The 16,077-nt window shown below is 36.0% G+C and overlaps 1 protein-coding gene across 1 annotated transcript in view; it reads right to left on the reverse strand.

The window, feature by feature from the left end:
* Positions 1-10,736: 10,736 nt before the first annotated feature.
* B3GLCT (beta 3-glucosyltransferase) overlaps positions 10,737-16,077 on the reverse strand; it is a 180,610-nt gene continuing 175,269 nt past the window's right edge. Inside the window, exon 15 of the mRNA XM_072401948.1 lies at positions 10,737-15,477. Coding sequence (XP_072258049.1) covers positions 15,316-15,477 — 162 coding nt within the window. The 3' untranslated portion in view covers positions 10,737-15,315. The remainder of the gene's footprint in view (positions 15,478-16,077) is intronic.

Consider the following 16,077-nt stretch of genomic DNA (forward strand, 5'->3'; position numbering starts at 1 on the left):
AGAGCATGCTCGGGCTTAACGGCAAGGTGGTTAAGCTGAATTTTGTGTTTTTCCTTTAATTTTATTAAAAGTAATTTTTTTTTTTTACATGATTGTGTGTTTCAAACATTTTTTCTATTCATTATATCTACTAGACCCCTATTGGGACATATTTCTGTAAGTTACAGGTCTACAATTTAAAAAAAAAAATTTCATGAAAACCTGTAATGCTTTTGCTACAGAAATATAGACATCAGTGTAACGCCCGGTGGTTAAGGAGCCTCAGAAGAAAGACCATCGTCTGGTTCTCAGTATTTTCCACCGTCCTCCAGTTCAGAATTCTTCTGGCTTTTCCCCTTACAAATTATAGGAGATTATATTTTAATATCAAGCTGAATGAAAAAAATAGCAAATGTTTTGAAAGGTTAGCTACTGCTATAAATGAATGTAAACACTTTCATGTCATATCATAAGGACTTGTTGTGTCCTTATGAGCTATAGCATTCCAAACTAAGGAATCCTGAGGCATCAATATTTTCTGGGAAAGGACATGCCCTACACTCACACATTGTTAGTAAAAGGTTTCTAAATTATAAGGGCAAAAAGGTTTAAAATACTACCAATACATGGACTAAAGCATTGTTAACTGCTTATACTGCCTATCCTAGTTCAGAGGTAATTCTAATCTACATCCTTATCAGGGACCCCAGCCTCCACTAGTTGCATCCACCATAAAGTCCCTGCATCAAGCAAGTGCTCAGCTACGTCAGCCAAAACATTTTCAGACTTGTGTCCCTGCAGGAGAAAAGCCATACAGGGCCCAGGAGTTAGAGTTGGGTTGGACCTTGGGTTTAGAGCACATCTTTAGTGCTGTAGGTGGTGTTCAAACATTAGGTTAATATTCATAAACATTTTTAGAGCATAGATACTTGACAATTTGCCTTCCACAGCATAATCAAAGGAATCTTCTATCACAACTATGATGCTTCTGAAAGTATGGAAACCTTCTGAGAATTTTGGAAGCCAAATGTCATATATACCTTTTGAATATCATATTTTTGACTTTGCCACTTCTCAAAATAAAAACGCAGATGGATTTTTATTCGTCCCGGCGCAGAGAAAGTGTCCGGTGCCAGCATTTTCGGTCTTCTTGCTATGTCACCCGAAAAAAGTGAGACAATCTCATGTGCATGTGGGAGATGGGCTTCTCTTTCTAATCCTAACTCTTAATGCCCCTTCTGCCTATGCCAGACATCGGGTATGCACACAAGGAGCATCCAAGAGCCTTCGGGGATGTGTGACGTAGGTATCCCAGGAGGCACTGCCCTCACATTCAGTCTTGCCGTGGTGATCAAGACTGAAATGGGTGGTGCTCTTTTGTGTAAAGTAAAACTTCTGAATTTAGGTCCACTTTAAAAAGCTTACATTAGCAAAAAAAACTTTGTTTTTTAAAATGTAAAATACACAGACTTTTTTGTAATATGTGCCCTAAAAGTACTTGAAAGAGCCTTCATGTGCCAAACATCTATAATATGACACACTGAAAACATTTTTTTCAGCCCATGCATCATTTTTTAATTAATTGTATTATTACAGAATGTAAAAATTAAAGTTGTGTAAAGATACTTAAAAAAACTTTCATGGGCAAAACTTTTGTTTGACAGTTATTTTTTATTTTTGTTGGCATTGTAACACAAAAAAGTTTGGACATTCTACACAAAATGTAAAAATTGGCCTGGTCAAAACTATTGGCACCCTTACCTTCAAACTTGGTAGCACACTTGGCTTGTTTATGTTTCTATTTTTCTTTTCTGTTTTTGCCAGCAGTGGGGTCCTCCTGGGTCACCTGCCATAGCGTTCCCCTTTCATTTTCATTTCAACAGCTGACACTGTTGTACCCTGTGCCTGCAGGTCAGCTTGAATTTGTTTGGAAGTAGATTGAGGTTTTTTATCCACTATTCAAACACTTCTTTGATGTAACATATCATCAATCTTTCTCTTTCGTCCATGTGTGCCATAGGCTGTAAACCTCTTTACAATGTTGTGCACAGTTGACACAAGAACATTAAGATTTCTGGAGTCAGACTTGTAGCCTTGGGATTATCCATGCTTTTCTATAATTTTGGTTCTTAAATGCTAAGACAATTCTTTGCCCTTCTTTCTTTTCTCCATGCTCAGTGTGTAACACAGAGGCCTTCAGATCTGAGAGACCTGGAGCAGCTGACAAAGGAAGAGTGGTCTAAAATTCGCTTTTGATGTTTTTGTTTGGAATGTTTCCGATTTTTTTCAGCTTTTTTGTGTTTTTCCAGTGCCACCAAAAGAAATAAACATTTGTTGTTCTTACAACAAGAATAGCATTTAAGAAACCAAAAACTTAAACAATTTTTTTTTTTTCTTTAAATGTTTTTAATTTTACACTTGCAAATGATGACTAGGATCATTTGTCAAAGTGACCCCTTTAAGGTAATAGTAGGTTCATATGGACTAAAGACAGTGCAGCACATAAAGTATGCAATGGCCTAGTGAATGGTGGGTGTAATTTTAAGATTCACATTTATTACCTCACCTAATAGGCTTTTTTTTCTGTATCTACTCGAATATAAACCAAGATTTTTGCCCTGAAAATCCAATTATAAAGAAATTGATGCGTGTATATATATTAAGTTGTTTTGAGGATTTAATCAATTTTACCTTGTCACATGTCCCAGAGAAGCTGCACTTGTGTCTGGCAACAAAGCTTGACAGATCAAAAAAAATGTGGTTAATAAAGACTTTATGACACACTTTACATGAAGACTAAGATCCTTCTACTGGTGGCCAACAACAAGAATATCTTTTTAGAACCTTGTTCATATTTTTATTACATTACTGAATCCTAATCTGATGCAAACATTGATATAAAGGAATCCATTTTTGCATTCTGGATTTAGAAAAATAGCTACTACAAAATAAATGTGCATGCCCATGGAGTTCATTTAACATAGAAAGAGCTGCGGTTTGAAGACACATGGTATAATCAAATCTGTAATCTACCGGGACAGTGAACAGTGATCCTTCAACATCATGCAGTTTCTTAATCAGCCAGTATATCTAGGTCTACTTGTAAATTAAATGTACTTTACAAGCAATGTATTCCAGAACATAGGCTTGTGTCATCTAGACAGATCTAAGTCTTGGGAATTAAGAAAACTGACCCCTTAAAGAATAAAATAAAAAGTTAAAAAAAAATCAAAATCACTGACTGTAAATTGTAAATTCTTTTATTCACTTTTATTCCCAAATAATTAAAAAAGCGGTCGCTAGCATCAATTTGAAACGGGCTGCTCCCTGAAAACTCATCATGACTTTCACATGTTGACAGAGCATCTTTTTCAAATCTAGTTTCCCAATAGGATTTTGAGCATTTGCTGGAGGAACTTTTGGCAGAATCTGAAAGCCACAATAAGCTCTGCCCTTTCTATTGCTGCAAGGAAACTGGTGCAGTTTATTCCGTCCCACCAGCCACAAACTTACTGCAGAGGAAAAGAAAGCAAATCATGTGATCTTTAAATCTATGATTTTGTTTAGGATATAAAAACATTATCCTTACAAAAATAATAAAATTTGAAAGGAGAGAAGAGAATATCAATGTAGAACCACAGATTTTAGATTTTTGCTGCCAAGCACTTTGTTCTTAAAGTGGACCTTTCACAACATTTTTTATATATAGAAGAGTAGCTTATCAAGTCATGGAATGTTTATATGTTAATTGGAAGTATTTATATATAATTTTTAAAAAGTTTAAAAAAGATAATTTTAGGTGAAAACAATTATTAAAAATAGTTTTGTAGCCAATTTTAGGAACCTTGGATAGCACTGGACAATTCTGAATCAGTTTTTCTGTTCTGTTGATCTCTAATTGTGCAGTTTATGGTTGTGGTGCAGGTGCCTGAAACAAACAGGTTACCAATTAGGCACCAATTAATTTTATTAAATGGCGATTGCTCCACACTGCTGGTAGAAAACATGGCTCATTTTGGCATAACAATTCCACATTGAACTCTCTCCAACATCACGCTCAAGGTTGCCAAGACAAGGATCTTGGAGCATACTTAGAAAATTATGACTGAACATCTAATTTCTTGGTTCCATAATCTATTAGGTCAGCAGTTTAATTACTTCTCTTTTTTGTCATGCTCTAAAATGCTGCTACCATCTGCCATTTTTGATCTTCTAACTCCCTGCACTCATGGAAAAATTGACCTTCATGTCCAAGAGGCTGAAGCTGGCACAGCTTGTAGTGATGCTGTTGGCAGTGTTGGCTGAGAGAAAGGAGGATTAAGGAAAGAGGTAAATTGAAGATGAGATGATGATATACAGCACATGTATACACCTTACAGGAAAATGCTGTTCTGAGGTGGCTGCACAATGTTTCTTTTAAAAGGCTTGAAACATTCTTGATATTGGAGCAATATCAAGAGTTTAAGAGTGAGGCTATCTAGTAGTGATCTCTCTGTTTGATATCCACAATATACTAGTAACTGCAAAAACAAGGAAGCATACAGTACATCTGCCCCCCACTACAGGTCTCCATCCTTTTTCTGGTACTCAACATGACCCCAAAAAAATCTACTAGACATATGACATATATCACCTTCTAGCCCCATATCTAACGATTCCTCTCATCCACTCCATGTAGCTCACACCTCTCTCTACCTTGCAGTGCAGTGGACAGTCCCCATAAAAGTGCCACTCTACTAAGATCTCCACCATTGCAAGTCAAAGGGTTAGAGTCTTCCACCTATTCCACGTACTGCATTCAATGCTCCTACTGCCCTGCATTAAAGAAACCCAAGCACCCTGTTTTTGTGCCTTAGTCAGTTACCACATTCCTTTGCTCATACAGACAGTTCAGCATATGTAGAGTTCAATGTTGTGCATAGCACAGATCATTTTGTGGAATTGGAGAACATTCTGTCTCTGAAGGTCCAAAAGAACATTCTTTACAGCCTAGGATCTGCTGAAGGGGGTGGCATCTAGCAAGCCACGGTAGCTCTTAAGATATTTGTTTACCACCAGATTTATGTGTGCAAAGCAGACAGCATGAGTGAATTTGCCTAGGCACATTACAACCACAATACATTTCCCATTGTCAGCAACCGCATTGCCAATGGAGAGGTTGCCTGCGTACTACACTTTTCCCTAAATACTTAGCAGCAAGCACTGGCTGCCAATATGGCAGCATGTCATGGGATAATCCTGAGTTTAGGATAGAATTGGTCTATGTATACCGCCAACATTCTCCAACACTATTTTGTAGCTACACCTTTGAATGCCTACCAAAACAATAATTTTTCTATAAATCTGTTTGGCATTCCAACTTCTCAATGGAGAAAACAAATCACCACACACACAGACAATGGATTTGAATCACTGCTAATTCTGCAGACAGCAGCTGCTGTAATCTTCTGGAACTCCACCAAATTTTATCAGGTACCTCCAGAGAGGAAGTCAGGAATTGTACAGTGCGTTTATATCAGGGCTTTTTTGAATCTTATTAAATACAATATGTCCCTTTTTCCAATCTAATATAAGAATGAATCATTCACCCATAAAATTAAACTGGTATCTCTTAGACATCAAATGGGAAATTGTGTAGCTGGAATATTCAGTAAACAGAAAATAACATTAGTAATTGCCTCTCAATTCCACAAGGCAGTTTGGCAGGGAACATTTTTCCACTTAAACAACTACCATACTGCTCAGTGTTCCGCTATTTATTCTCTTTATACAGAAGGTGGGAAATTAAAATCTGGGTTACAAAAAAAAAAATTAGTTATACAGCAGAACATATGCTAAAGTTTACTGCTAGTATTTAATCCATCTATATGCTAAGCACTCCCCCCCCCCTCTGTTATTCTGACGGGTTAGCCACAAGTAAAGAAATAGAAAAATTGAACCTAATGGGCAGTTTAATTAAATTTATTTAATTCCAATAGTGCAATGAAATTTTATTACAGTGCTGTGTGTGTCAGTCACAGTAACTGGTAAGTGTGAGCATTAACCATTTAATACACAGCGCTGCAAATATGTTGGCACTATATAAACACCGTTACTACTACTAATAATAAAAATAAAATAACAGCACCTGACATTCAGGAACATCTTCCAGGAGCTCACTGACATCCAATGTTTGGGAGGTAGGTTTTCCAATCATCTCATCAACTTTTGTGGGCTTTAAAGAATTATAGACATGATATAACAGTTTCATTATCCTTTCTTGGCTTGTCCTACACATATTTTTAATAACATCTTTAGATGATTTGGCCCCTTATGGTTCACATGTATTTTATTTTATTCATAGCCACGATTTCAATTACCTCTATACAAAAAAAGCCACAGAAAACCATTATACAAATAAGTTTTTATTGAGCACAACTATTTATTGACAGTTCCAGCATCTGTCAACTCAGTTGTATTGTTGGATATTGCGTCTTTTGTAAAGGGGAAATCAATAACATTGTACTCTGCCTTTCTTTTACTATCCTGTATTGTAAATGACTATGTCTATGATTTGGTCTCTTTGATTGTAGCGCTTTCCTTACTTCTATAACACAAAAACTGTTGTAAAATGTAGGCCTTTGTTCTTCCCCAAAAATATTCCTTTTGTATTCTATCCAACAGTACTTTAAAGAGGCTGGTGTAAGCTTCTTCATTGCTCCCCAACAAGTTCTACAGATCAGCTGTAAATACTGTGGGTTGGTATCTAAATTTTTTTTTATGCGAAAAATATAAAATATATTAAAATGACCTTGCTATTGTATAAAGAAAATCCAATTATAAGAACAATGATAAAAATAAATGACTTATTCCCAGGAGGTAAAATTGTTGTGGTTTTAGTAAACTGGGAGCTTTGTCCCCTTCTGGCACTGATTCCTCTTGGTTTCTGCTGCATCTCTCCCTGGTAATGACGTAAAGGTAGGCAGGGGGAACCACAGAACCCAGCTGGGGACTTGCTGTCTTTCATATCTGGAAATGTCAAATGCTTCTAGAAAATATTTCACTGTCAGCTAGAGATTCAGCTTCTTTTTTACAGGGCTTTTAAAAACTGTTCAGGACAAAAGTCTGTGATCTCATGATCAATGATGGTGCTTACTTGAATCTTTTTTATTTGAAAGCTATAAAGGTTCTTTTCTTGAAGTTCTTTAGAGTGGAGAGTTTACTCTGAGTTCCCACTAGGCTATGCTGGGTTTGTTCCTGCTTGTGAAATGTATTTAAAAACTCTTTGCGTTGGGGCAGCACATAAGAATGAGTTTTCCAATGCAGGACAAAGCACAAAGTTCACAAAAGTGCAATGTGCAGCGTGCTAGGAAGAGGAATTAGAGTGCTATTAGGAAAGAATAACAACGCAGCACATAAACGTATGTGCAGTATGGTAATGCATGCATTTCCAAGTGCATTATGTGCTGCTGGGAACAGGACCTCAGTTGTGGATGATATGGCAGTTCAGGTAGGTAGATATGTACATATAGGGTTCACTGGTAATCTCAGGAACATCTCAGAATCAAACAGGAGCAGCCAGACCTCCTTTTCAGCTTTTAGTTTTCAGCTCACATCTTGGGTTGGGTTTTTGTTAGACCTATGAGGAATCCTTCCTTACATTCTTGTATGATAGGATCATTTGCAGTACTTTGCTAAAAAATAAAAGTCATTGTTTTTTGTGTCGTTAAATCAAGAAGCTATGCTCAAGAAATTTAACTCAAATTCTAATTTTATAGAATATAAAATGTTATTGGCTATAATAGGAAGACATAAAACACATATATTTCCAATTGCAAATTGTTACAATTGCTTTTGAGGCACAGTACAAAGAAATTGTAAATTGATCACAGTAAAATGGTTCATTCTATTATCCTGTAAGTGTCTTTAAAAAAATTACATCTGAAGAAATGAAAATAGTTTAACTCCCTATATGCTTAAAAAAGTTTCTGCAAGCTCTGGAGTTCGATACATAGGCTGCTGGTGTACATTTTCTGTCACAAGGTGATCTATCAAGTAGGGCCTGATATATGACAGTGCAAAGGGAGTTTTCTGCATTGCTCACAAGTCTGATTATATGTCAAGTTTTGTAGTTGAGGTAAGAAAATTAGTGATGACATGAGGCTCAGTAAATTCTGTATTTATGCACCTGGTACACCTAACTAATCCTGCTAAAATGTTGGTAGAACTTTCAACCTGTATTTATATAGGACCAACATAATATGCAGTACTTTGCAATGTCCATAGTAATGTCACTTATTGTACATCACAAGGCTCACAATCTAATGTCATTACCATAACCATATGTCAATTGTGGAGATAAGCTATTTATTCTACTAGTTTGTTTTTGGGATGAGGGAGGAAACCAAAGAACCTCAGGGAAATCAACACAAACATGGGGAGGACATACAGACGGTGTCCTGGATAAGATTCAAACCTAGGACCCTAGTACAACAAAGAGTGGAAACCAAGCCACCTTCATATGTGGGAAGCTCATAGATGAGGGCAATAAGTCATATACAACAAAAGATAAAAAAAACATAATAATGATTGGAATTCTGAATTCATTTATCAGTTTAATAATCTATCCATTGTTCTAAGAATAATCTATTTTAAGAATTACAATTTGTGTTTCAGCTTTTACTTTGGTGGTGTTATTAATAGCTCATTTTTTAACCAAATTATGAGTCTGCTTTAAGAATTGAATATTTTGTTCTTTCATGCTATGGTCTTCATGTGCTGTGTGGCATATCTTTGCCTACAGTATAAATCACAGACAATAGGAAATGTTGGCCAGTCTCCTCCCATAGTTATATAAGATTTCCAGCATGGTTCAATAATAAATCCTACTAAAACATATAATTATTGATCCATTCCTTCCACACCTAAGTAGTTCACATGGAGATGTTTAAGGCTAACTGTGAATACATTTCAGACAACTGAAATTGTCTATTTCCCTTTGAAATTAAGTTTGGCAAAATAACTCTCCATCTTTAAAGTAGAAATTTAAAGCAGAAATGCATATCGTCGCACGTTTAACTTATTTTTTCCCATGTTCTGAGCTATTTAGGTTTTGCAGAAATATAACTGTTTCTGGATTATCAAATTCTTGTTTGTGATGGATCAGCTACTTTGCCCCTTTCCCTTCATTTACAACATGAATTCATGTTCCCAGCTTCCAGAAAAGCCCCTTGTTTAGCTAGGACAGTGCAGAAACAAACAGTGTACATCATGTAGTAGTCAAAAGGCCATATATGCTGGCCACATACAAAACATGTGTAGCAACTGGAAAAGGGGATTACTCTTGATTGACTGAGTCTACTGGGGCTGCTGACATCACTTAGGAATCAGGACAGCAAGACCTAGTAGTTGTCTTGGGGTTTTGCAAAAAATTCTTAGTTGGTTTTCCTAACTTTAGCTATTGATTCTAGGTAGACACACCCTTTCTGGTGTGTTTGATATGTTATTTGAGGTAACCATATTGTATGTACGATCTTCCAAAAGTGGTCAACTGCAGTAGAAGTTAGGTCTGTATGGGAATATTAGATGAAATTGTGGAGACCTGTACCGTCTCATTAGGAGTTATTACCAAAGCCCATATACATTTTGACCAAACTAGGGCTCGACATTCCTTGGAAAGGATATGTTATACATGTATTTGAAAGTATAGTACAAAATTAACATTAGAATTGGAAAGTTTTTACAAGACATCAAAAGGTTAAGCATACTAAATTCAGTGTATTGTGCCTAAAATCTGTTGCAGAAAGTGTAAGGCAGCCAAAAATTTCTTTACTTTTGTTACTTACCCAGTGCAGGTTAGGAATTTACCATAACATCTTATTCATTATTCTTCACTAAAGGTGGTAGACAAAGGCTACAAAGTACAGATATCCGGGCCTTGATAGCCAACTATCGGGATGAACTGCAATTACCTCTCCAGATGCTACAGTACCCTGGAGTATCTACACCAGTGTTACCCCTCAGTTGCAAACAAGTGTTGGAGATTCCAAACGGGACAAAACTCTGATACATATTGTTTGGTTATGCCCCCATCTGGGGTCATTCTGGAAAGAGGTTTGCAAATATATTCTCAAACTTAGAAGTCTACAATATCATTGGCTTAGGGACTAGCTCCAACTTCATTTCCATGTAAATAATCTCTCCTGCAAGAAATACCACCTCCACCTCTCCACCTACTGAATGGAGCCATGGAATCAGTCCCAACCCCAACCCCCCCCATCAATATATGTTGATATATGTTTCTTAATATACACCAAGGTATTTGTCAATCTGATTCATTGCAAAAATAAAAAGTTAAAAAAAAGTACAGTTATGCATCAAACACTGCACAGCCTCAAGGTTTTACACAGTGCCTTACCTTAGTCTCCAGTGTATCAAACAAACTCCCCATTTTTTTCAGGACTGTCTACAGTTCTATCTCTCCTTTTGTTATCCCAGGGGTCTAACATGTAGACTTGTAAGAGCCAAGACTTGATCAATTCCTTGTAAACTTATGAACATAACTCTATGATAATAAACATGTCAGCAAATTAATAGCGTTTATAGGAGTTTTTATATCCAGAATAAAAATCATGTGAAAAATAAAAAAAAATTCAATTTTCCATTATATCGGTCATTATAAGGCTGGCTTGAAATTTCAGCTGCTTATTTTTACCATACATTCCTAATAATTAAAAAAAAAAAAATTAGTGTCACAGTAATATAAACTGCTTACAAGATGGTTTTTAGAAAGTTTTTATTTTTAATGTAATTACAAATACAGATGTGGAACACACTTTAACAATAAGTAACAACATAACAATACAAAATGCAAGGAGTATGGTGTAGTCAATCTAGATGTTCTTTAAGGCACTCTGTCTAATAGACACGGTCTAATAGATAGATTGCGTCTGAGAAAATAAGAAGAAAGCAGATTAGAATAATTATGTTCTGGCACTGTGGTCCCTGAGTCTGGTCTTAAGAACAAAATCTGTAATACTGTTAAAGATTGTGTGAAACAAATATTGTTTGTATGGTGCATTAAATGTACAAATAAGCTGCGCATCTGGTAAGGATGAAAATCTAAAAACAGTATAATTTTTAGAGGAGACTTACTAGAGCAAATACATTTAAAATTAGGATTACATTTTCCTGTCCTAATTAAACCAGTATTAAACATTCAAGAATATATTATCCTTACATGTCTGCTGTTTGACTCTTTCCTGACAGGAGGCAACTGATGGCCAGACCCAATTCAGCAGGAATGTATCACAGGTATTGCAGGTGGAAGGCTTTTATTTTTCTCCAGTCTGCATGTGATCACAATGACGTAGTTAACAACCCTGTTGCTAGTTTAAATTAATTAAGGGCCCTGCGTATCAACATGATCCTACTAAGAATACAACAGGCACCAATCATCAGGGCAGATCTGAAGATGACTGCCAAGTCACGAAGAATCAACTTCAGCTAGAACATGTCCTGGGGATGTTGGTTTTGCAGGCCTCTGACAGCATTTAGCACTTTTTCAAGTAGAAATATACACAATATTTAAAGCTTATCTGTGCTACATCATAAAGGTATACTACTTTCAGGGGGGTCCACTCTTTAATTTTTTCAACTCATGAGGTGTCCCCCATCTGCACTATTCAAACATCTGCAATTGAAGATCCACAAATACTGATGCCCATCTTTCCTCCATATCTTTTAAGACCATATGAGGTAATGGCTCTCTGGATAAGGGCATGCTTTCCCATGTTTATTGCTCCCTACTTGCAGCAGACTACCTCCAACCCTTATATCACGTTACTGAGAGACAAACATCGGCTGCCTATAAATGGGACCATTTGGAAAACTGCTATTTATGGTTCCATTAATACGATTTTCAGTGAAGTCAAATATAAGGTTCTTTTGAAATGGTATATGGTACACCATAAATTAATAAAATTTATTCCCGAAGTAAAAATGTTTTTTTGTGGATGTGGGTCTGTGGGTTCCCTATTTCATTTTGATGGAAATGATCACAAAAGAAACAATTCTAGGCAAGAATATTCCAACTATGTATTACTACCTTCCAGGGGACCCAGACAAAATATTACTTACCATTTATCTACCATCTTATTTTATTGGCTTAGGGCCCTAATGCTTGTAATTACCTGGGGTTACCTGTTTTCCCCTAAGTCCCCTAGGACCTTTCAAATCATTCTGTATGGCACCTGAAGCTGATGGCTCACATCTTTATTATTATTGGTATTACTATTATTAATATTAACCAGTATTTATATGGCACTGACATAATCAGTGTTTACAAAGACCATTGTCATTTCACTAACCGTCCCTCAAAGGGCCTCACAATCTTATGTCATAGCTATATGTCATTAATGTAGTCTAAGGACAATTTTTGAGGGAAAGCCAATTAACCTAACTGTATGTTTTTGGCATGTGGGATGTAATCGGAGTATCCGGAGGAAACCCACACACACAGGGAGAACATACAAACTCCTTTCAAATAGAGTCCTGGCCAGGATTCAAAACTGCTAGTGCTGCAAAGGCAAGAATGCTAGCCATTGAGCCATATATCGTCTTGTTGACCCGCACCTGAACTTCTGTCAATCCTCATTTTCTTTTGAATCCATTGTATACCATCTTGCTTTCCTGTAAAATTGAGGACTTGTTTTGTGTCTGTTTTTTTTTATGGCCTCTTACATTTCTTTTCATTTTTTTACAATTTGCCTTGCCTATACTTATAAAAGTACCTGGGGAGTCAGTCAGTGACACTTCCTTTAATAGGGTGACAATGCAAATTCCCCAATACAGAATTTTTCTATACACAAAAACAAGAACGAGAATGACAAGAAAACATCCCTGGATGCATTTTCACCAGATGGAAAAAAATTAGCCTAATGCTTCACCACGGAAAAAATAAACCTTCTCAATAAAAACAACTTTGAGAAAATTGACAGATCATTCCTGCTCACCAGATTTAGTTTCTTTTGCTGTGCACCTGCATTTCACATTCTTTATTGGATAAAACAGGTAAATGAATAATATATGTAATTTCTGTTATTTACATCATGACCCTGATTGTTTTAACCACCTGATATTCTAAAATGACAAACAACATTTTTTAAATGCTAGACAACTGTTTCCCATGAGAAACCAACCTGTATTCTAGTTGGCTTACTTATCTTTAAACAGATTCACTATATATTCTATAGCTGGAAAAAGCCCCTTCAACCTCTGTATACACATACAAAGATTAAAAGGAATCTCAACAATTATACAAAGGTAAATAAGATGGAATCCAGGTTCAACCTCCACTTCATTATTATGCTTCTTATTAAAATGTAAATGATTTTACCTGTGAATATGTTTTTTTTTAATAACAAGTTACTTAACAAAAATGACAAACTAAAAAATAAGAAAATATAGTTTTACTGCCAAAAATTCATAAAATCTACAATAAAGAACATAATGCTTAGGTATTAGCAGTAACAGAAGTAGAAATGCAACACATTTGATTTTAAAAAGTAATGTTCCTAAACAAGGTGATCTTTGGTTCCAGCATTATACAGATATGGCATAACATGACAAGCCTGACAACGTGTGATCATAGCCTGCAGTTATTATTATTAAAATGGATTTATATCGCATCAACATATTACACAGCGCTATACGCAGGTAATGTTAAAATTGGGATGTTTGTGCATACTTATCAATTTTCAGTATATTAATATTATGTTCATGGGGTAGCTGTATTTTTTAACAAATAAGTAAATAAGCAGAATGTGCATGTCCGTATGAAATTCAGCTATTGACATAGGTCAATAAGTCTCACAAAAGGCAGCACATGGACACTTCGACATGGATGAGTCTTCATAGGGCAATTATGAAACAATGCTACTGATCTCAAACAAATACACTCATTGGTAAACTAAACAGTGGCTGCAGAGAATCAGGTCATGCAGACCTGGCTATGTTTGTTCTTGGCTATTTCAAGTACTCTTTTGTGGTGTAATTAAACAACCATTACTGCAACCAGTTAGAGTCTGTTATAATCACCACAAAAATGTTTAGAAAGAAAAAGGTAAGATTCATTTAAGGGAAGATGTAATGGCAGAAACCCCTTATGAATACTATAGTTCTTTGACTGCCTTCTAGGTCCTGGGCAGTGTAGTGGATCTAGTTCCAGTTCCATGTATGAGTGCTTGTGAAAAACAAAACATTGTGTATTTGGGGCAGACTGTATGTTATGAAGTCTTCCATCAGGGGTTACAGAAATGTTGCTCTGTAACATGTATCCTTTACATATTCCTTAAAATTACTTTATGCACAAAACAGTTTTCTTCTTTAGATTGCGGTTTTGATATCCCCCCTTGCAGTCAGATGGCCAGCACTAAGCAGATGACATATGAGACTGTGATTCCAATTACATTACACAACAGTTTTAATTAGAAAAAGCAGTCCCCAAGAGTGGACTATAAACTGTAGGAAGAACTACGATCAGCAGGTATGTAAGACGGCTTGTCATGTATCTGTATTCACTGGTATAATAACAGTGAAAAGTCAATAAACCTAAAAAACATTTTTTAAAATATGTATTAATAAACAATCTTGTGCAAACATTTTCACACATGTACATAATCTAAGACATGTGACCTTTTAATTTACAATGAATACATTTGAAGCTGGAGGGAGAGAAGTGTGGAAATCCTACCTCAAGCATCCAGATTTCAGCTCTTTTCTTGTTTTGATTTTTAACTGGTACAGCTCAGAGTATTAGATCCAACAGCTGACTAGTGTTTTACATTGTAAGAAAGAAATTTGTTTGTTGAACAATACAACCACCAAATTTTCAGGGTAACAAGAACAATTTTTTCTTCACATGTCCTGATAACTAAACCCATATAATAGTGTCTTAAGCAAAATTTCATGTCACTTGCAGCAATAAATCAAAAGCAAACCTACCCAGGTTAAATAAAGCTTGTACCTACTTTAAGGTTCTTTAAGGATAGACAGCTGTTATGGCAGACACTTTGATACATAACAAACATCAACAGTAACCACCTCACCACTTTAAGTATGGAAACAGCCATTTTGTGGGGCGGGGCAACCATATATTCATGGCCAGCATCTTATCCTTCTCTGATGTTATGGGGTAAAGTGAAAATGCTGAGCGTTGATCAGTCACACAGAATAGCTGTCTATGACGTGAAGAGGCCACGGAAATCGCATAACTTTCACAAATTTGATCACAGCTACATAAAGTATGAATTTGTGCAGCATCTCTTCAGAAGTCCTTAGGTAGAAGAAAACAAGAAATCAAAGATCTTCCTTTATATATTTTCTTTCTTTCCAATCTTGACTCCTGCTCGGTGCCAACCATATATTATATACTTTTACTGGGTCAATGTTCCAGTGCTTGTGAAAGGATATTGGAACTTGGTGAGCAAGAAAATCTTTTGAATAGTCAGCCGGCCTTGCCTGAAAGGGAATCAGATATAGATAAGAAGGACTGTGTTTGTGTGCTTTCACTAAGATTTGGAAATTAATTTTTTTATTAATTTAACCAACCCCCTTTAGCCTATCCTCATTGGGATTTACTTTTCTTTAACTAAAGCTCAGATACCTTGACAGCAACATTTCCTTTATGGGGATCCAGCTGATCCAGTTGAACCAGCCAGGTCCCCTATAGCTCTACTGTATGGATGCTAAAATCGCCATCATATCATCATTACCACCAGCAAGATATACTAATATCAAAAACAAGCAAGTAATATCAACCAGTCAAAAGACTATTGTTTTTTTAAATCTCACTGGTTTTAGGTCAGAAAGTGAAATGGTGTAATTGTAGCTATAAGTAAAGGCAGCTTCAAAGTATACATTTAACAATGACAGTATAAAAAATTAAAAGGTATAGTGTTAGCGCTAAATAGAGAGGGGGGGGGGGGCAGGAAGGGGTAACAAGTAATTGCTTTGACTATGTGTAGTCAGGAAAACTATGAAAAAATAGTAAATAGTAAAGTAGTAAAATAGTAAAAAAGTAAAAGTTCAAAAAGGGAGAAGGAAACTTTTTATTTTTAA

This window comes from Pyxicephalus adspersus, chromosome 1, assembly GCF_032062135.1.
Source record: "Pyxicephalus adspersus chromosome 1, UCB_Pads_2.0, whole genome shotgun sequence".
In the NCBI taxonomy this organism is placed as follows: Eukaryota; Metazoa; Chordata; class Amphibia; order Anura; family Pyxicephalidae; genus Pyxicephalus; species Pyxicephalus adspersus.